The sequence below is a fragment of the Leptonychotes weddellii genome, chromosome X, assembly GCF_054177405.1.
Source record: "Leptonychotes weddellii isolate Sample4059 chromosome X, ASM5417740v2, whole genome shotgun sequence".
Classification (NCBI taxonomy): Eukaryota; Metazoa; Chordata; class Mammalia; order Carnivora; family Phocidae; genus Leptonychotes; species Leptonychotes weddellii.
Genome location: NC_138385.1, coordinates 24,930,948 through 24,952,559, shown reverse-complemented (window position 1 = coordinate 24,952,559; position 21,612 = coordinate 24,930,948). Strand labels below are relative to the sequence as shown.

Here is a 21,612-nt window from a genome sequence, read left to right as displayed (position 1 = left end):
AAGTGATCAGATTTTGGATATGTATTTGAATTATATATATTATATATATATATATATAAAAGTAAGCTCCAGGTGCAACATGGGGCTTGAAGTCACGACCCCGAGATCAAGAGTTGCATGCTGTACTGACTGGAACCAGCCGGGCTCCCCAGAGTTTGGATATATTTTGATAGCATTTGCTGACGGACTAGATGTAGGATGTGAGAGAGACGACATAGATGATTTTTAACCCAAGAAAATAAGTGGATGGAATTGCCATTTACTGAAATGGGAAGACAGTAGGTTGGGAGATGCGGACAGAATGGGGGATGTACAGAGCCATAGAGATGAGAGTGGGTGAGATGAGGGGTGGTGACTAGAGAGTCTGGGGCTTCTTATGGGACCAACATAAATGGAGATAGATGTTCTAATGAAAGCAGTCCCTGATGGACTCAAGGTAGATTGTGATGATGAGGTTGTAGGGAGCATTGCATGTCTGAACTCTTGTAGATAAAGGTGAGGAAGTTTGGGGAGGCTTGAAATTTGCCCCACCCTGAGCCCCCTCTTGACTACTGTTGACAGTGGATGAAACCTCCAGGACGGGTTAGTCCCAGTGTATGAGTTTGTTCTTGACTTCTGCCAGGGGCAGGGCCGTGTATGGGGTCCCCAGTGACCTCCTGTTGATACAGTTGAAGACTTTTGAGCTTAAGGTAAGTGTTAGAGCACAGGGCCCTGACCCCTGATGATGGGAGGCCAGGGGAAGGTCTGAGGAGCATTGGAGTTCTCTGGCTCCCCCATCCTACCCTTCAGTCCTCTTGTAGGTGAGGATCAGGAGACTAGCTAAATCAGTTATGGTACACACTTACAATGGAACGCTCTAAAGCCATCAGAAGCAATGAAGCATATCTATCTATCTGTCTCTCATGTATGATCTGACATAGAAAAGTCTCCAAGATGAAGTGGCGGCGCCGGCCCCGGGAGTAGGAAGGAGCCAGGGAGGCAGCCGGAGGGGAGCGGTTGCTCGCCGAGGAGCAGGCGGGGCCGCGGCGCCATATTGTGGCCGCCACCTCCGACCTCCGCTTCAAATTCCTGGTGACTGGCAGTGCGGGAACTGGCAAATGATGTCTCCTTCGTCAGTTCATTGAGAATAAGTTCGAACAGGACTCCAAGCGCACAGTCGGCCAGGAGTTTGGATCTCGGCTGGTCAACGTGGGTGCGGAGCCTGTGAAGCTCCTGACGGCCAGGAGCCGTCTCGGGCAGTGACCCGGAGTTGCTACCGAGGGCGGGCTGGAGCCCTGCATGTACGTCTCGTACAACTCGCTGGCCGCCTGGCCGACGCACGCCCGCACGTTGGCTAGTCCCCACATCGTGGTCAGCCTCTGTGGCTTCAAGAAAGAGCTGGACCCCGAGCGCGAGGTCGCTTTCGTGGAGGCCTCCCGCTTTGCCCGGGAGAAGGAGCTAATGTTCCTGGACACTAGCGTCCTCACGGGTGAGGACGTGCAAGAGGCTTTCCTGAAGTGTGCCCGCACCTTCCGGAACAAGATCCGTTCCGGCCAGCCGGACCCCCGAGGGGATGGGCTCAGGCCTTCAGTGCCGGGGACGCTTCCCTCCGCCCAGCTGCCGCAGCCTCGGAGCGCCCGGGGCCGTGGCTCCCCTCAGCCCTGGGGCTGCTGAGACGTGCGGAGCCAGCTCCCCTGTTCTCCAGGACCAGCTGGAGACCTTCTGGCTGGGGCCCAGACCCAGGCCCTGGGAGGCCGAGCCCCTCACCTGTCCTGACCCCAGAGAAGCCACCCCACCACCTGTCCCCCTTCCCTGGCCTGGTAGGGCCTGGTTGAGGGGCGAGACTGAGCCACGGGGGAAGGGGGAATCCGTACCTGCTGTTGCTTCCAATGTCTTGGCTAACCCCTGTCCCCCCTGAACCCCTAACCATACTCGAAGAGTTCCCAAAGCCTGAGACCAGGGCATTTGGCCCCAGCTCCCTGCCATTGCGAGTACGTTAGTAACTAGCGATAGTTTTATGTGTATCCTTCCAGAAATTTTTTGGCGTATTTACATATACATTGTACATATGTGCTTTTAAAAAACATAGGTAGGATCACACAATGCATGCAATTTTGCTTTTGCTTTTTTCACTTTATGGGTGAAATATATCTTGGAGGGTTTTTTTTTTTTTTTTTTGTAAACAATGCTTTATGGGGGTGGGGTGGGGACTGGACAGACTGTGAACCAGATGCCAGGATCTTCAGTGAATGAGTAAAGGTGTTGAGGTATAACCAAATGGTATGAAACTTAGAGGAAGTATCGGGGTTTTTCACCTGAGGGTGAAGGAAGAATTATCTGGAAGTTGTAATGTGGCTGGAAGAGGATGCCCACCTCACCTCCTCACTCTGCAGTACATGCATGTGTTGGTATAAATCACTTTCACTTGAAAGGTCTGCAAAGGACGCTCCATCCTCACAGGAAAGCCATGAATATTCAGGGATGAGTTGGAGGATGGTAGGAGAGTTTGTTAATCATGGAATGGTGTTCTAGAAGCGATAGCAGAAGCACCTGGAAGTTAAGGTAGGAATGACAGGTCAGGTGGGGGAAGAAGAAGCACAGAGGAATATGGGGAAAACAATAACAATATGGTAATTTAATAGGGGCACCTGGCTGGCTTAGTTGGTAGAGCATGGGACTCTTGATCTCAGGGTTGTGAGTTCAAGAAACACATTGGGGGTAGAGCTTACTTAAAAAAAAACAACAAAAAACTAACAATGCTTTGCATGGATTATCTCATTTAATCCTTATAGCAACCTCATAAAGTAGAGCCTTTATTGTATAGATGAGAAGACAGGCCCAGAATTCAAGTCACTTGCCCAAGGTCACATAGCAAATAAGTTGAACTGGGTGCTTACATACTGGGCAGTGACAGAGGAAAACAAGGATGTGAATGAGCATGGTGAGTTTGACTTATCACAAGTTTGGCAGGGTGGTTAGTCCTAACAGTCTTCTGATACACAGGAGGCTCTCAGCTCTCTCCAAATTTACCTGTATTTGGCACTGGAGGCAGGAGCTGCTGTTTTGTTGGTGTTCCTTATACGGCTCTGTATGGAAGGATTCAGGCATCGGCGGGGCCCAGTGCATTTTCTCACTTGTGCTCTGCAGAGTGATTGGTGGTGGGGGTAGTTGGTGTGATTCTTAGGTATGTCTTGCCCTTGTGGGGGGTAGACAGCCGGGCTGCAGAGGGCTCTAAGGTGTAAGGCCGAGAGGCAGTTTGTGGGAGAAGTGACCTTAATGGAAGACATCAGGGGCTGTAGATTCTGAGAGATGTGAGGCCCAGCAGGGGTCTGGCAGTGGCCCAATACTTTCTTGCAGTGAAAGCAGTTCCTCCAATGTTCAAAGCTGTGGCCTAGCTCCTAAAGAAACCTCTCTTTACTGGGGGCTCAGGGGTTTTGGTGCCATGCTTATTGCTCAAGGAAGCTTATGAAGAAGAAAAGGCAGTCCTCCTGCAAATTTCCCTGGGCAGCATTTTAGAGCCTTGGGTCAAGATGACCCTAAAAAAACCTTTCAAAAGTTTAAGGAGGCAAATACAATTTGTGAACATTTAATGTTTAGTATAGCTAGGTTATTTATTTATTTTAGTAAAATGTATGATAGACTTGGGTTTTCTGTGTACAATGCTGCATATACGTTGAAGAACCTTGTAAATTGCACAGAACATTTATGCACAAATTACAATACAGAGAGCATGTATGTCTAAAACATAAAGGCCCTTCATAACTACTAATTGCATGAATAAATGAAGTTCATTATTTTAATTTTTTAAAGATTTCATTTATTTATTTGAGAGAGAGAGAGATAGCCAGAGAGAGTACAAACGGGGGGGAGGGGAAGTGGGAGAGGGAGAAGCATGCTCCCTGCTGAGCAGGGAGCCCCACACTGGGCTGGATCCCAGGACCCTGGGATCACGATGCGAGCTGAAGGCAGATGCCCAACTGACTAGCCACCCAGGCACCCCATTATTTTAATTTTTAAAAAGACTTATTTATTTATTTTAGAGAGAGAGAGAGCATGAGCGGGAGGGGCAGAGGGAGAGAGAATCTTCAAGCCGACTCGGCGCCCAACGCAGGGCTCAATCCCATGACTCCGAGATCATGACCTGAGAGGAAACCAAGAGTAGGATGCTTAACCAACTGCACCACCCAGGTGCCCCATTATTTAAATTTTTTTTCATTATTTTAATTTTTGAAGAGGTTTAGGTTGGGGTGTTTCTTCTTTTATGATATATTGTTTGTTATAGCAATGATTTATTTGAGGATGAGTCCTTTGTCAGGAGCAAACCCCCAATTATAACCTTGGAAAAACAAAATCCACTTTATGATGATACCATTTACAACACAAAACCAGGAGCACATTGCAGTGAAAATCAGGCCCTGCTTATGTATTTGTGTAGGTGGGTTATGAATGAAGGTATTCATGCACACATACAGAAGTAAATACCTCATTAATACTAATGACCTAACTTGGCATTTGTCATAATTCAGATTCAGTTTCTGTGATCATCTGAGTGTATGAAAGTGGATTAAAATATGTATGTACGTGTTGCTATGTATCTATTCCCATGCATATACGATTTGTCATAATTTGGATAGAGTATGCATGATTTTATTTTATTATTATTATTTTTAAAGAATTTATTTATTTATTTGACAGAGAGAGACACAGCGAGAGAGGGAACACAAGCAGGGGGAGTGGGAGAGAGAGAAACAGGCTTCCCGCTGAGCAGGGAGCACATGTGGGGCTCAGTCCCAGGAACCTGGGATCATGACCTGAGCCGAAGGCAGACGCTTAATGACTGAGCCACCCAGGCGCCCCGTGCATGATTTTATAGAATTAAAAGTTAGCTATTATTTCTAGCACTGCCAATATTCAACTTTTTAATTATTAGGTTTCTCAAACAATTTCAAGAAAGTAGAAAGTCCATCTAGGTGTTATTAATTCTGGGGTCTATCAGGTTAAATTTTATTCACTAGTGGAATATATAGTTACTACTATGCTGTTAACATGTACGGATTCAATGGGGTCTTTTTCCCATTCTTCTCAAGCTACTTAATAACTGTTTATTGTTGTTATAATGTATTTATTGTTACATGGCAGGCTCCCAGGGTGATGTGCCAGATGAAGAAAGCTGTTTGGCAAGAAGCCTGACAGTGTAGCACCAACCACAGCTTGGGGTCTGGGCTTCAGTTTTGCATGTTCATAAACTCAATATTCTAAACGTCACAGAGTTGATTGATGCTGGGAATGAGGATTCACGCTAAGGACATTCACAAGAGACTGATGTATAAACCAGAATGACAATTCATTTACAAAGACAAACAATTGTTCATGAGGATTTGAATTGAAAATAGCAAATTTGGGGCACTTGGGTGGCTCAGCAGTTAAGCATCTGCCTTTGGCTCAGGTCATGATCTCAGGGTCCTGGGATCCAGCCCCCCCTTGGCTCCCGGCTCAGTGAGGAGCCTGCTTCTCCCTCTGCGCCCCCCCCCCCAGCTCATTCTCTCTCTCTCTCAAATAAGTAAATAGAATTTTAAAAAATGGCAAATTCTTGTCAGGGAGATCTTCATGGGAAACCAAAGTATAATCAGAAGATTGTCCCTACTACAGAATCAAGGCAAGGTGAGTTAGTTGTACAATTCAAATACATAATAGCGTTTGTTATGATTGCTCCAGACACCCATCTCCCCAATATAGAATATTTGCTCCCTGGAGAGAATGGTGTATTTGTTTTATAGGTGAGTGCTCATCCACTCCACTGCCTGGGTGGTGCCTGTTTGGTTAGGTTTTGTATTTTTCTATGGTTTCTTTGCTGATCAAAACTTTGGATTCGCTCTTTTTAAAATTACACTAGTAAAACGTGTTTCTTTAACTGTTATCTCTTCAATCAGATTAGTCTTGTATAGCTTGCCTAGAGGCCATTCTATCGTCAGGGAAATTAGCTCCCTTGAGTTATAGCCCAACTTGTAGGTATGGTGAGGCAGGGGACAGCAACCTAGTGAATAATTCTATGGGGGCACCTCACTGTGGCTGGTGAATGTGGTTGTCAGATCAAAATACCGGATGCCCAATTACATTCAGATAACAAGGAAATTTTAAAGATATAAGTATGTTCCAAATATTGCATGAGGTGTAGTCATACTAAAAATATATATATTCATTGTTTATCTGAAATTCAAAGTTAACTGGATATCCTGTATTTTTGCTTGCTAAACCTGGCAAGCCCAGGAATACATTAACAAGATGCCATGAGGCTTGCCTGGGTTCACGGTGGTCGGTAAGCACCGATCCACTCGGTTGTGTCAGGGAACAAAAATCGTTCCCACCAAAAAATTGCTCAGGTTAATAAGCAGGTAGCAACCAAACACGGAATACTCTTGACCCTTTGAGGAACCCGTAACTGACGCAACTGCCATAAATGCTGCCTTGATTGATTACCCCACCCCCTTCATTCTTCTCTTCCTGCAGCTAGAATGATTGCTCTATCTATCTCTTCTTCCTTCTCTAGTCCCGCCCTTCCAAGTCTCTCTGGAGGGGGAATCGGTAGCCCAAAAAGGGCCGGCAAAAGCGCCGACGTGTTCAGAGGAGCGGAAGTAGTCAAATTTCATTGAGAACCGTAAAGTGCGGCTGGCTGTCTCCCTTTCCGGATAACGACAACAGCTCCGACTGTCAGTGCCGGCCTTCCTCGTGTTAAGAGGGTCTGCCGGACCCTTGCTAATTCAATTTTTTTCCCATTCCGGGCCCTTCCCTATCGTCGCCCCCTTCACCTTGGATCATGTTCAAGAAGTAAGGACATGCTGTGGCCTCCATCGGCTGCTCACAAAGGTGGTGGGGGTGGGGGTGGGGAAGAGGGCGAGAGCAAAGATCCTCTTTCTCTCTCCCCCGCCCCTGCCATCCTTACTCCCCAAGGTCTTCTATAGTACTATGCTCTCACTCGCAACTTGCAACACTGTAGCCTTTCCATCCCTAATCTTCAGTCGGGTTTTGATCCCCCCACCCTCATTTTCTTTTTCCTTACCCCTCTTTCTCTTTTGCCCCCTCTCCCAATCCTATCCCTATTCCTAGGGTTCTACCAATCACAATCTTGCACCGTGATTTAAGGGTATATCCTCTTTAGCTGAGAGGAGAGCCCTGCCCTCACTGCCATATGTTTATTAGTTATGAACTGAATAAGGGAAGGCTTGACTTCCTGGGTCATGGCAGTGAAGGAGTCTGGGTGACAGGAAGCAAGCGGCCTGTCATGCCTATTGCCTAGCTGCCAGATTAACCTTGTCTTGAAAATAGCGTGATTGCCCCATAGGCTATTCAGTGTAAGGAAGACAAAAATTCTTTGGGAACCCACCTAGTGGGTTTACCTTCCAGACTTGATAGACGCAAAAAGCAAAGGGGGAACATGGGCAAAGGAAGGTGGGTTTTGTGCATGACATTTTGAACAAAAATAAATAGAGATCTTAGAAATCATCGTCATCATCACTTTAAAAAAAATCTCAGCAGATTACATAGCCTAGCAGGGGTCAGTTTTCTGTGTTATATTTGGGTTGGTCTTTTGTGTCTCAGCGCCCGAGGGTTTTTTGTTTTGTTTTACTTTGTTTTTTCACACGGGTTTTGTTAGAGGTGGGAATCTGTTTCTTCCTAGGTAGAATTGAGTAGGGTTTTCCAGGAAAGACGTTTGTGTAGCTGATTACAGATTATAATGTGAAATATGCCTCATATTCAACCCCTCCCCGCCCCCCATTGTGTATACATGACAGTTTAATATTGTATTAAGACACTGGTTTTGTGCTGGACAGAATTAAAGGGAAATGGTATTTTAAAAAACAATATTTCATAATTATTTTAGACATCTAAATACTTGGGAATAGATGACTAATTAAAACAATACCTTTAGCTATTTTGATATGTCTGCTTAGAAATGCCTTTTTTCTTGCAAAAATCATTTGACAGATTTGATGAAAAAGAAAATGTGTCCAACTGCATCCAGTTGAAAACCTCAGTTATAAAAGGTATTAAGAACCAATTGATAGAACAATTCCCAGGTATTGAGCCATGGCTTAATCAAATCATGCCTAAGAAAGATCCTGTCAAAATAGTGCGATGGTAAGTCTTTATTTTTCTCTATATAGAGCTCAGAGTAGCTGAATATTGTATGATTAGATTGCACTCATAATAAATGGAATTATTTTCACATTAACCATCGGTAGATTAATTATAGGAGTAGATAAATAGAATAACTCTAAAACATCAGTATTTGTATTTTCAAGTGTTTCTCTATGTTCCTGAAAAATGTGACTTTGTGTACTGACTGTTTTATTAAAGAGTTAAGTGTTTTTATTCAGACTTGAATTTAATTTATTTCAGTTTGTACTGTAGATATTTGTTTATTGAATTATCTAACAATGAAATTAAAATAATAAAATGTGAAATAAAATTGTAGTAGGTCATAATCGTCTTTTTTTTCTCTACTGGACTGGTATGGTAGGTGAAACAATTTAAACAATGCTTTTTTGCCTGGATATTTAATGAAGTTAAACAGAGGTTACTGTATCTTTGTATATATATGTTTCATATTTTTTGTTATTTAAAGGATGTTTGGCATATTCATTTTTGAAAGAAGATATCTAACTTGGTACTTTGTGACATTTGTCTTACAGCCATGAACATATAGAAATCCTTACAGTAAATGGAGAATTACTATTTTTTAGACAAAGAGAAGGGCCTTTTTATCCAACCCTAAGGTTACTTCACAAATGTAAGTCTTGTTAGAAAATATGTATTTGGGGATATGGAAAGATATAAAAGGAGTTGAAAGTGACTTCTGGTAGTTAACTTATTTATTAATACTAGGTGATATGGAATATAAAACTAAAATGAATCCCCATCTTGTGGTAGATCTGAAAAATGCAAATTTTCTTATTATGCATTCCAGAAAGGCCAAGAAAGAACATTCATTCATTCATTCAGCAAATATTTATTGAACTTACCATGTGTCAGGCACTGAGCTAGCTACTTGAGAATATGATGGGAAGCAAAGGCAGACATTGTCCCTATGAAGCTAACAGTCTAGTTGGAAGAATAGACAACAATTAGATAATTACACGGATATATATTCATAAACTGTGATAAGTGCTGTGAGCACTTCCTTCTTTTAAATTTGTATCTAGATTTGCCTCATGGAGATAACTCTATATAAGGGAAAGCATTGGCTAATTGTGGGAGTCCCATTATTGTTAGTTGAGTGCCAAGGTCAGGTGTTATAAAACGAAATAATGTTTATTACATACTTAACATTTGTATATTGTGAGATCGAGTACGTTACAAAAGAAAATCCAAAGGAGATACAATCCCCATGCACAAGAGGTTTTCAACTGTGAAGTTAAAATTTCTGCTTTTCAAACCAGTGTATTTCTGGCATTCTAGCTAAGAGGCAGAAAGGAAGGGAGCAACTGGAGGGCTCTGTAGATGGTAGTGGTAACTTAATGAGTTTGGTTTTTGGTAAGAGATCAATTTTGAGTTACCTGGTGGAGTGGAGGTATGGAGCAGTAAGGCAAGTCTTAAAAGAGGTGAAGCACTTTAATATTTAGAAAGGATTATTTACAATTACTTGATTAAGTATTGATTTCCTCAGGTTAAAAAAGTACAAGGGAGAGAAACTAAGTCCTGATGCAATGGGAAAAGCTTAAAATGAAAATATTTTGGTGACATTAGGACATTTTGATGACATTAATTCCTACTTAACTAAAAGAGGACAAAGACAAAATATTCAGATGTATTGCATGAATCTAGATTGGATCCGGGTTTGAAAAACAAAATTCAAGCCCTCCTCTCCTGCCTCAAAAGTTATAACACTTTCTTAGACTCTTGGGGGGGAATTTGAATATGGTTTGGGTATAAGACAATATTGTGGAACTATTGTTAAGTTCTTAGTATGATAATAGTATTGTGGTTATGTAGGAGAATGACTTTATTTTTAGGTGATATGTACTTATTTATAGTGAAGCACTACATCTGAAATTTCAAATGGTGGAGGACAAAATGTGTGTGCATAGATAGAGACAAAGCGGGTAGAGCAAAGGGTTAAGGAGCAGTTGTTCAATCTAAGTGGATGGTGTCCAAGTGTTCATTGAACTATTCTTATGGTTTTCCTGTATGTTAAGCCTTTGCATAATAAATTGGAAGAGAAAAATGTTCCTATTTAATAATATTTTGCCAGGAACCAGCCTTTTGGACATCCTAAAGTTATTGATGTGCAAGAAGCAGGGTAATATAGTGGTTAAAACCATACTTGGAGTTAGGTACACCTGGGTTCAGTTCCCACTGCAGGTCATTTTTGCCAAGCCATTTAAACAGGTCAAGTCACTTAACTTGCTTAAGCTTTATTGCCTTATCTTTATTTTTTTAAAAGATTTTATTTATTTGTCAGAGAAAGAGAGCCCATGAGCGCACAAGCAGGGGGAAGTGGCAGGCAGAGGGAGAAGCAGACTCACTGCTGAGCAGCGAGCCCAATGCGGGACTCAATCCCAGGACCCTGAGATCACAACCTGAGCCGAAGGCAGACACTTAACTGACTGAGCCACCCAGGCGCCCCTATTGCCTTATCTTTAAAAATGGATATATTGTCCCTGCGTCAGTCTCTGTGCTTAGCTCTGAGTCTCCTTGGAATCCTCTCTCTTTCCTTCTCCTCCTCCCCTGTGCGCGCTCGTGTTCTCTCTCTCAAATAAATAAGTAAATAAATAAATAGAATCTTTTTTTTTTTTTTTAAGATTTTATTTATTTATTTGAGACAGAGAGAATGAGAGAGAGAGAGCACATGAGAGGGGGGAGGGTTAGAGGCAGAAGCAGGCTCCCTGCCGAGCAGGGAGCCCGATGCGGGACTCGACCCAGGGACTCCAGGATCATGACCTGAGCCGAAGGCAGTCGCTTAACCAACTGAGCCACCCAGGCGCCCCAATAAATAGAATCTTTAATAAAAAGGATATATTGTATTATCTCCCAGGGTTGTGAGGATTAAATGAGACTGTGTATATAATGCATCTAACACAATGCTCAGAACACAGCAATGGCTCAATATATGACAGCCATTGTAATAATGTACTAATTGTTCAAAAAATATCCACTACTATTATGTATTACTGTCATCATCATCATTATTATTAAAGGGCAGGTATTAATGAGGATGGAGAACTAGAAAACAAATTATGTATAAATGCATTCATTCAGGTTCCTTTTTTTTCAGTAAGATGTTTAAATTTGGAGCCATGTTTAATTTGTAGTCTTGGTAGGAAGAAGACTTACTTGTTCTCTGATTAGTGGGAGGGCTAGTGGTAAGACATTGAAGTGGATAAATTTTACCAGTTATTATTATTCCCAGAAAGCCCTGAGAGGTCTAAAAAGTTTTGAATCCTTCAGGGATCCTTTACTTCTTAAATTATGAACTATTAGTAGACACACATACACACACAAAAATAAATTTTTTGAGATTACAAAAGGAATTTATGTTCATTCTAGAGAGTTGGAAAATAGAGAAATGAAATCATCTGTATTTCCATGACCTAGAGATAACCATGGTTAGTATATCGGTGTATTTCTTTCTTTCTTTCTTTCTTTAAGAGAGAGAGAACACAAGCAGGGGGAGGGGCAGAGGGAGAAGCTGACTCCTCGCTGAGCAGGGAGCCTGATGCAGGGCTCGATCCCAGGATCCTGGGATCATGACCTGAGCTGAAGGCAGAAGCTTAACCAACTGAGCCACCCAGGTGCCCTTATTGGTGTATTTTCATCAAATTATTTCCTATGATGTGTGTGTGTATAAATGTGTGTATTTTTTCCTTTTTAAATTGGGCTCTCCATTAAATAGTTTTTAATTAATAGAGTTTCTTTTTTAGGACAGTTGTAGGTTTACAGAAAAATGGGGCAGAAAGTACAGAGTTCCCATATACTTCCTACCCCCCCTTCCCTTGTTATTAACATCTTATATTGATGTAATGCATTTGTTATGATTGATGAACCAACGTTCATTCATTATTATTAACCAAAGTCTATAGTTTACATTAGGGTTCATTCTTTGCATTGTACATTCTGTGGGTTTTGCCAAATGCATAATGTTATGTATCCACTGTTACAGTATCACTATGTACTATCATAGTATCATAAAATAGTTTCACTGCCCTGAAAATCTTCTTCTCCACTTCTTTGTCCCTTCCTCCTCCCCCTCCCCTTCCCCTCAACCCCTAGCACCCACTGATCTCTTTGGTGGTTTTTTTTCTCTTAACATTATATTATGAACATTTACCAGGGTATTACATAGTCTCCAAAAATATGGTTCTATTTTATGTATATTATAGACATACCTTAAGTCATTTATCTCTTTATTGTTGGACATTTAGGTTGATTCCAATTTATTTCTATTATAAAGAGTAGTACTGCAATGAATATATTTCTACCTAAATATATTATATATCTCTAATTTTTTCATAGGATAAAGTCCTAGAAATAGAATTACTGAGTCAAGGAGTTTGAACCTTTTCAAGACTGTTGATACATGTTGCCAAGTAGTCCTAAAGAAAGATTGTACCCAATTATAAGCCTTCTAGCAGTATATAAGAATGCCAGTTTTCCTACATTAGCACTGGGAATTACTTCTGTTGAAAATATTTACCAATGTGGGGACACCTGGGTGGATCAGTCGGTTAAACATCTGCCTTTGGCTCAAGTCATGATCCCAGGGTCCTGGGTTCGAGTCTTGCATCGGGCTCCTTGCTTCTTCAGAAGGGAGCCTGCTTCTCCCTCTGCCTGCCGCTCCCCCTGCTTGTGCTCAGCCTCTCTCTATCTCTCTGTCTGACAAATAAATAAAATCTTTAAAAAACATTTACCAATTTGATAAGTGAAGGATGGTGTTTCAGTTTCATTTTGCATCTGTCAGAATACTGTAATTTGGGGGAAATTTTTTTTTAAGATTTTATTTATTTATTTGAGAGAGAGCACAGAGGGAGAGAGAGAGGTAGAAGCAGACTCCCCGCTGAGCAGAGAGCCCGATGCAGGGCTCGATCCGGGGACCCCAGGATCATGACCTGAGCCAAAGGCAGACACTTAACCAACTGAGCCACCCAGGCGCCCCTGTAATTTGGGGAAATATTTGTTCACGTCCTTTGCCATTTTCTATTGAGTCATTAGTCTCATTAATTTATGTAATGTATTTCTTTTCTTCTAGATCCTTTTATCCTGCCACACCAGCAAGTTGATAAAGGAGCCATCAAATTTGTACTCAGTGGAGCAAATATCATGTGTCCAGGTTTAACTTCTCCTGGAGCTAAACTTTACCCTGCTGCAGTAGATACGATTGTTGTATCCTTCCCAGGCTGTAACTGTTGAAAAATGTATTCACAGTATTTTTGTCATTACTAAAAGATCTTTGTCCAAGAGAAGATTAGATGTACTTTTTGGAGGTTACTGTTACTGGTTTTTTTTTTTTTTAAAGATTTATTTATTTATTTGAGAGAACGAGAATGAGAGAGAGAGAGAGTACATGAGAGGGGGGAGGGTCAGAGGGAGAAGCAGGCTCCCCGCCGAGCAGGGAGCCCGATGCGGGACTCGATCCCGGGACTCCAGGATCATGACCTGAGCCGAAGGCAGTCGCTCAACCAACTGAGCCACCCAGGCGCCCTGTTTTTTTTTTAAAGATTTTATTTATTTATTTGAGACAGAGAGAATGAGAGACAGAGAGCATGAGAGGGAGGAGGGTCAGAGGGAGAAGCAGACTCCCCGCCGAGCAGGGAGCCTGATGTGGGACTCGATCCCGGGAGTCCAGGATCATGACCTGAGCTGAAGGCAGTCGCTTAACCAACTGAGCCACCCAGGCGCCCTGTTACTGTTATCTCATACCTTTCTGGTTACATTTCAAAATGTGGGAAATAACATCATTTCTTGAGACTAAATTTTGTCCCATCTTAGAAGTTAAATGGGAACAAGTAATAAAAGAGTCCCAGCTGCATTTCAGCCCACTTATGGCCCAGGGTTATCAGACTCAGGACACAGTATAAAACTGGATTATTGGGGTGCCTGGGTGGCTCAGTTGGTTAAGCGTCTGCCTTCGGCTCGGGTCAAGATCCCGGGATCAAGCCCCGCATCGGGCTCCCTGCTCAGCGGGGAGTCTGCTTCTCCCTCTGCCTCTCCCCTCCAACCCGGCTTGTGCTTTCTCTCTTGCTCACACTCTCTCAAATAAATAAATAAAATCTTTAAAGAAAATAATAATAAAACTTGATTATAAATGGAGAGGATATGTATGATATGATTGAATCACTTCTTTGGACATCAGCTTGCTACTTTTACCATTGGCTTACCCATCTACACTGAAGTAAAAGCACTCAAAAGGGAAAAGAGCTTAGGTACCAGGTAGAGTATTAGAAGTGGGTAGTGGGAAATATGGACAATTCCCAACTTTAATTTTAAAGTTCTTTTTTTTTTTTTTTAGAGATTTTATTTATAGATAGAGAGAGAGCACAAGTAGGCAGAGTGGCAGGCAGAGGGAGAGGGAGAAGCAGGCTCTCCGCTGAGCAGGGAGCCGGACGTGGGGCTCGATCCCAGGACCCCAGGATCATGACCTGAGCCGAAGGCAGCCGCCTAACTGACTGAGCCACCCAGGCGCCCCTAAAGTTCATTTTTAAGTTGGCTCTTTGGGCCTCAGAACATATTTTCTCCAAGAGAAATGTTTTTCAGGTAGTCCTTAAAACTCATGATGTGGCTGAATAATTGTGCATTATTTTCATTTCTACAGCAGTGGTTTGCTATATTCTAGGTTAACTAGGTTTTTGTCAACTATCTGGACAGGAGGATATCTTTTCCTTTTGTCATAGATAAAGTGGCCATTTGCTTCAGGTTGAGAAAATACTTGGTAGGAAGAGGGAAATCACTGTGGAGTGGAAAGGCCATTGGAGTGGGTTTAAGAGTGTGTCCCGTGGGAGCCTGGGTGGCTCGGTTGGGCGACTGCCTTCGGCTCAGGTCATGATCCTGGACTCCCGGGATCGAGTCCCACATCGGGCTCCCTGCTTGGCAGGGAGTCTGCTTCTCCCTCTGACCCTCCTCCCTCTCATGCTCTCTGTCTCTCATTCTCTCTCTCGCAAAAAAAACCCCAAAAAAACGAGTGTGTCCTGTACTCGAAAGGACAGTATCCTCTGTTGTGGCGGTTATATTTAAGGGGTAGTATAAAGTGTCGGTTTATATCTTAGGAACAGCTTCTGTTGACATAGATACTGGTCACATAATAAGTGCTCAAATATTTTTGGAACATCAGATTGAATGTATGAACTGAAAGTACGATGGGGAAGATGGAGAATAGTATTCTGTAAGGACAGGGTTTTTTTTTATGTTTATGATTTTTCTAAGTGTTGTAGGTTAATAGTTCTGGAGTTTCTCTTAAATGGAAAATTTTCCTAGTACCTAGCCTTTGCTTTTTAAATAATTTTTATTTTGAAATAATTTATAGACTTTTAGACAGTTGCAAAACTAGTGCAGAGAGATACTGTGTACCCTTGAACTTTTACTTCGTAAAATATGTACTGCAATGTTTAACATTTTATTTTTTTTTTTAAGACTTTATTTATTTGAGAGAGAGAGCGTGCGTGAGAGAGCATAAGTGGGGGTAGAGGCAGAGGAAGAAGCAGATTCCACACTGAGCAGAGAGCCCCATGCAGGGCTTGATCCCAGGACCCTGAGCCAAAGGCGGACGTTTAACCAACTGAGCCACCCAGGCGCCTCACAATGTTTAACATTCTAAATGCTTCAAGTGATAACCAAGAACATTTTGGTTGTTCTAGAAAGGTTGAAACTTACACTGAGTTCTTAAAGATAGATTGGGGTATAATTATTATTTTAATGTGTCTATTACATAAAACCACCATTCAGTGATTAAAACATTAGAACAATTCATATGTATTTATTTCACAGTTTTTAATACATGCAAGAAATTTTATCTCCTTTTTCGCATGACTTACTGGGTTTGCTGGCATTGGGTTATAGTATTAGCATTTAACTTTTTTAAAAAAGATTTTATTTATTTGACAGAGAGAGAGACAGCGAGAGAGGGAACACAAGCAGGGGAGTGGGAGAGGGAGAAGCAGGCTTCCCATGGAGCAGGGAGCCCGATGCGGGGCTCGATCCCACTGGGATCATGACCTGAGCCGAAGACAGACGCTTAACGACTGAGCCACCCAGGCGCCCCGGTATTAGCACTTAACTTAAAAACCAAGAATGATAATTAGATTCATTCATTTAGCATTTGTTGAATATTTACAATGTGCCTACAGACTCTGCTAGGTCCCTGTCCTCAGGGAGTGTTGATGGTCTGGGTGAGGATACAAGATGGGTTGAAAATGGCTTCACTAGTAATGTGATCATTGTCTGAACCCCGCTCTCTAAGGCATTTTGATAGATAAATAGTTTTCTTAGCTGTGTGTTTTCAGGCAATCATGGCAGAAGGAAAACAGCATGCTCTGTGTGTCGGAGTCATGAAGATGTCTGCAGACGATATGTAAGTCTCATGTTAGTCCCCCTAAGCTTTTGAGGTATGGGTCACCTACTCAGAAAGCATCAGAATTACAGGTGAAATTTGCTCTCATTCATACCACATCCTACAAATATTTAAGCACAGAAGCCTCATTTCTGATTTTTCCTAACTCTTAGGAAGCCATTGAAACCTATTTTGCCTCTGGGATTGCATTCTTTCTTAAGCACTCTGAAAAGAACTGTGTGCCAACACAGCTGTTTTATATGTATGTATGTGGTATTTTAGGAACTTATTTAGTATGATTTAAATTGGGTGGGAGGAAAGATGTTTTGCTGTTAGTTTTTTTAAATTTTTTAATTTTTAAAAAAGATTTATTTCTTTCTTTTTTAGAGAGAGAGAAAGAGCAAGGGGAGGGACAGAGAGAGAGAGGGAGGGAGAGAATCCTTGAGCAGACTTCTCACTGAGCACGGAGCCCGACACGGGGCTCAGTCCCAGGACCCTGAGATCATGACTTGAGCCAAAATCAAGAGTCGGCCGCTTAACTGAGCCACCCAGGCACCCTGCTGTTAGTTTTTAAAACAGTGACATAGTTCAGTACCACACAGTGTTTATCTTCTGTTTTGACCTGGTGGTATAGAATATTAAGGAAATATTAAAGATATATTACCAAAATATAGTCAATATACTGAAAAACTTTGGAACTCATTTGATTACCAAATTATTCCTGTTAATTTTGTTTCACGGTTAAGTGTAACACTTTGATGTTCTCCTGGTATGGTGACATCATTACTTTGTTTCTATAGACTAGTTAGATCACTAGAATCACTTTAAGACAGGAACTGCAGCAGAGTAATGTAGTTTAATGTAGTCAATAATGTTAATGTAATATAAATAAATTCCCTACATGTGGCTCAATAATTGCAAAATAGCAATGCACTTTGAATTATATTTACCATAAGTAAGCCTATAAAAATTCATAACAATATGTTTATATGCTTTTTCCCTTCTACAGTGAGAAAGTCAACAAAGGAATTGGCATTGAAAATATCCATTATTTGAATGATGGGCTGTGGCATATGAAGACATATAAATGAGCCTCGGAAGGAATGCACTTGGCTAAATATGGATATTGTGCTGTATCTGTGTTTGTGTCTGTGTGTGAGAGCATGAAGACAATACCTCTGTGGTTATGCTGAATAAATTCAACAGATGCTAAAATTCTGTTGGCTTCAAACATTATTTTAATTTCTCTTAAAGTCAAGTTTAAAATTGGGTAGCAAACTTGGACATTAAGAGGTATCTGGTAAGTACTCAAACTCAGACAACTTGGTGTCCTTTCTTAGGCTAATGATGTAAAATGAAGGGCAGGACTTGGTAAATGAACTTGATAGTATATGGCTGACCCCCAGAGAATCTGACTACTTAATGGGGCTGGAAGCTAGACTGGGAATTTTCTCCCATTACCCCCTGGAAATGCCCCTTCTCTTTTGTGTGTGTGTTTTTTGTTTGTTTGCTTGTTGTTGTTTTTAAACTTTTCATTATGGAAAATTCCAAACATATATGAAAGTATGTGGGGAATAGTATAATGGATCTTTTCTGTATCCATCACCCAGCTTCAATTCATGGCAAATCTCACTTCATCTGTATCTCATTTACTCCTTCCCACCCCACCCCACTCCCCAGTTATTTTGAAGCAAATCCCAGATATATCATTTTATCCATACTTTAATATGTATCTTTAAAAGATAAGTGGGTTTTTTAAAAAAAATCATCATACCTAAAAAATTTAACTGTTTCTTAATATGATCAAATATCTGGTTCAAATATGTGACAAGTGAACTTGATTTCCTCTTTTTTTATTCTTTAACCATTGGTTTGCTTGAAATTGGTCCCAGACAAGGTCCATATATTGCATTTGGTGGTTGTTTAAGTCCCTTAAGTTAGAAGTTCTCCCTTTGTCTTTTCCCCTTTAAATTAATGATTGAAGAAATCTGGTTGTTTTGTCTTACAGAGTTTTCTCCCCCATTCTGGATTTTGTCAGTTTCACTGTAAAGTAGTTTAACTTGTTTTTATGCCCCCTGCGTAACCCATAAACAGATAGGCTTGATGAGATTCAGGTTGAATTTATTTAGTGCCCTGTCCTGAAGCTGGGTAAACTCATGCTACACAGATGCTTAGAACTTCCAGATTTGGGTCCTCATGGTATCCCCCAAAGGACATGTATCTCCTATCATAAGTGTTATATGAAGGCCATGAACCTATTTCAGTAAGAACAGTAAGCTGTTTTGGGAATTAAACGAGAATTAAATGGGAATTTATATAGTGACAGTAGGTATTTCTTAATAACCTTGCTGTTCTAGTGTCTCATTTTCATTTGGTTGTTTACAAATATATGACATGTGATTTTATTTTTCAGATGGATACAGACATTTACAAGATTGTGGTGACCCATGTTACAGTTAGAAGGTGGTGAGAAAGGTGAGGGTGGATAGTAAAAAGAGAGAGACCATTTGGCTGGCTGTTGCAGCTGGGCCCCCAAGATATAACATGGGTGAAGGTTATTGATCCAGGCTCTGACCCTCAGACTGAGAAACTATTTCCCACTAATGAAACTTGTAAGACTTGAGGAGTCCCACATTAGAATGTGAATGTGTTAATTTATGGTGGTAAGTCTGCTTAGGATACACAATCAGTAAACAGGAAGTTTCTTGGTGAACATGAATAAGAGTAAAGGAAGGTTGAAATTTGGGGGAATATTTCATCTGGGCTGGTGTAAGGCTTAGAGAATTTTTCCTACTTCATCATTAATTAGAATGCTTATGTCTGCCACAATCTTTCTTTCCTAGCCTCTAGAGGAACCCTGATATTTTTACTTCCTATATTCTTTTTAAGTTCTATGTAGAATATTTTCCTTTGTCATGACAGTTATATTCTACAACTTGGTATATTGTTATATTTTACTATTTATTCCTGATGGATAAAAGTGTAGTCTCATCAGTGACCCATTTATAAATCATCTTTCAGGGTAGGTTTCTTCAACAGTCTCATTTTATGCTGACTTACCAGTTTCAAATTCAGATGTCTCCACTTGAGGGATGAGGCACCCTATTTGAGGCCTGTATCACCTTACATTCTTAAAAAGAGAATATCTGAGTCACTGATGTCAAAACCAGACTTTGAACCTCTAGTTTTGGTACTAAGTTAATGTTAATCGACCAAGATTGCCTATGGAGTGTTAGCAGTGAAAAACAAAGCACACACATATTAGAGAAGTTAAAACCTTTAATTGCCTGGTTTCTGAAATAATTTATCCTTATTTCTAACCACTGTTAACAGTGGGTGTAGGGAATACTTTAAAAATATTTAACACCATCATCTGTGCTTGTTTTTCCTACTATGCTGAGGTATAGTGACTGTTGCCTTGGTGATGTGGACTAAATATGTATGTTTTCTCCTTCCCCTGGGTCTGAGGCCTCAGGTCATGGTGTTAGTCAGGGGTGTCACTCTACACTGGGAGCCTGGTCAGTGTCTCAACATTAGGTCATGCAGGAAAGCCAATTCAAAGAGGTTAAACTAGCATCTCAGCCTCTTGAGGTCTTATGCTTTAAGGAAACCTGGTCTACCCACATTCCTGAGAGTAGGAATACAGGGAGAGCCTGTTTTCTCTAAGGCAATGTATCTTCAGTTCATTTTTAGTTTCAGAATTAACTTTGTGTCAAGCCTGCCTATAATGTAGCCATTTCTATGTATCTGACATACTCAGCCAAGGTCAGTTCAGCTCAGTGAACATTTTTTTTTTAAGATTTTAATTTATTTATTTGACAGACAGAGCACAAGTAGGGCGAGAGGCAGAGTCAGAGGGAGAGGGAGAAGCAGGCTCCCCGCTGAATAGGAAGCCCAATGTGGGACTCGATCCCAGGACCCCGGGATCACGACCTGAGCCAAAGGCAGATGCTTCACTGACTGAGCCACCCAGGCGTCCCCTCAATGAACATTTATTGAATACCTGCTAGGTTCTAGGTGATGTGGCACAAAGATGAATAATACACAAGTGGCCCTTGCCCCTAAGGAGCTTCCAGGCTCGCGAGTAAATTTACATTTTTAAAAATCTGGGTAATGGTGACAGCCCAATACCGATTTATGAAGCCACTGGGAATTACTAATACTTTTCCAATTTCGGTCACCAAACTTTGCAAATTACACATGAGCTAAATATAAAAATATTCCTTAGATTGTATCCAATGTGAGAAGGTTAAAAACATCCAGATGTCTTGGAGTTGCAATGATTCAGCATTCCAACTCAGATGGCTGACCCATTGTGCAGTAATAGAAAGGCCTGATCAGCCCTCTTCTAGCAGACTATTATAGTGGTTTAGTGGTGGTCTCTTGGCAGCTGCATTTTTCCTTTTCTTTTTTTCTAATGTTCTGGACCCAAAACAGACAGCTGGATTTATCCCAGGGGTAGTCATGAACATTTCCAATTCGAGGAATTTGATAGTCCCCAAACAGAAGGTCATATGCCATTTGTCAAACAATGATTATATCCAGCCAAGTTCCTCCTTTGGATACAAATCAGCTACTGAGGATACGGTATTTCTAAGCATAGTACTTCAAAAAATATAAGAATGGCAAATGACTCAATTTGCACAGGTATTTCATTACAATAAGTATTTTACTTTTTTGTTGTTCATGAGAATAATGTAGCAGTCATATATTAATGGGAATATGAAATGAATGTATGCCCAAACAAAATGTGGTAAATATTTTAACTTTGTTTATCTAGGTTCCTTAATTTTGAGAATCTCTCTCTCAAGGCTCTTCACGAAACTCAAAATGTTCCAATTTCTAAAGGAGTATCCACTAGAACTGACTTATAATGAAAGGGAAAAAATGAAAATGTATGCATCCTATGTCAATATAACCATCACTTCTGAGGTCTCAAGCAATCAGAAACTTACTCAAGTAAGAATTAGGCCATTAAAATATATGTGGAAAGCCCTTCAGAACACTTATGTTTAGAATGTTACTAGTTGTGTTAAGGCAGTCAAAATTAGATTAAATATAATTGTTCTTAATATCCCAGTCTCTCAGCAATAGTT

General features: G+C 41.1%; 1 protein-coding gene and 1 pseudogene across 2 annotated transcripts; both read left to right on the top strand.

Annotated features, from left to right (window-relative positions):
- The first annotated feature begins 301 nt into the window (after positions 1-301).
- On the top strand, positions 302-3,728 carry LOC102742328 (ras-related protein Rab-4B pseudogene; annotated as a pseudogene).
- Positions 3,729-6,472: 2,744 nt separating this feature from the next.
- On the top strand, positions 6,473-17,734 carry MCTS1 (MCTS1 re-initiation and release factor). 2 transcript variants are annotated; one of them, XM_006746209.3, is made up of 6 exons: positions 6,473-6,804; positions 7,963-8,115; positions 8,670-8,767; positions 13,223-13,356; positions 16,470-16,537; positions 17,526-17,734. In XM_006746209.3, exons 1-6 carry the CDS (start codon positions 6,794-6,796, stop codon positions 17,605-17,607), a joined length of 546 nt encoding a protein of 181 aa, XP_006746272.1. In that variant the 5' UTR covers positions 6,473-6,793; the 3' UTR covers positions 17,608-17,734. The 2 variants fall into 2 exon arrangements, with proteins under 2 accessions (XP_006746272.1, XP_006746271.1); XM_006746208.3 differs by lacking the exon at positions 6,473-6,804 and adding an exon at positions 7,230-7,425.
- Positions 17,735-21,612: the final 3,878 nt, after the last annotated feature.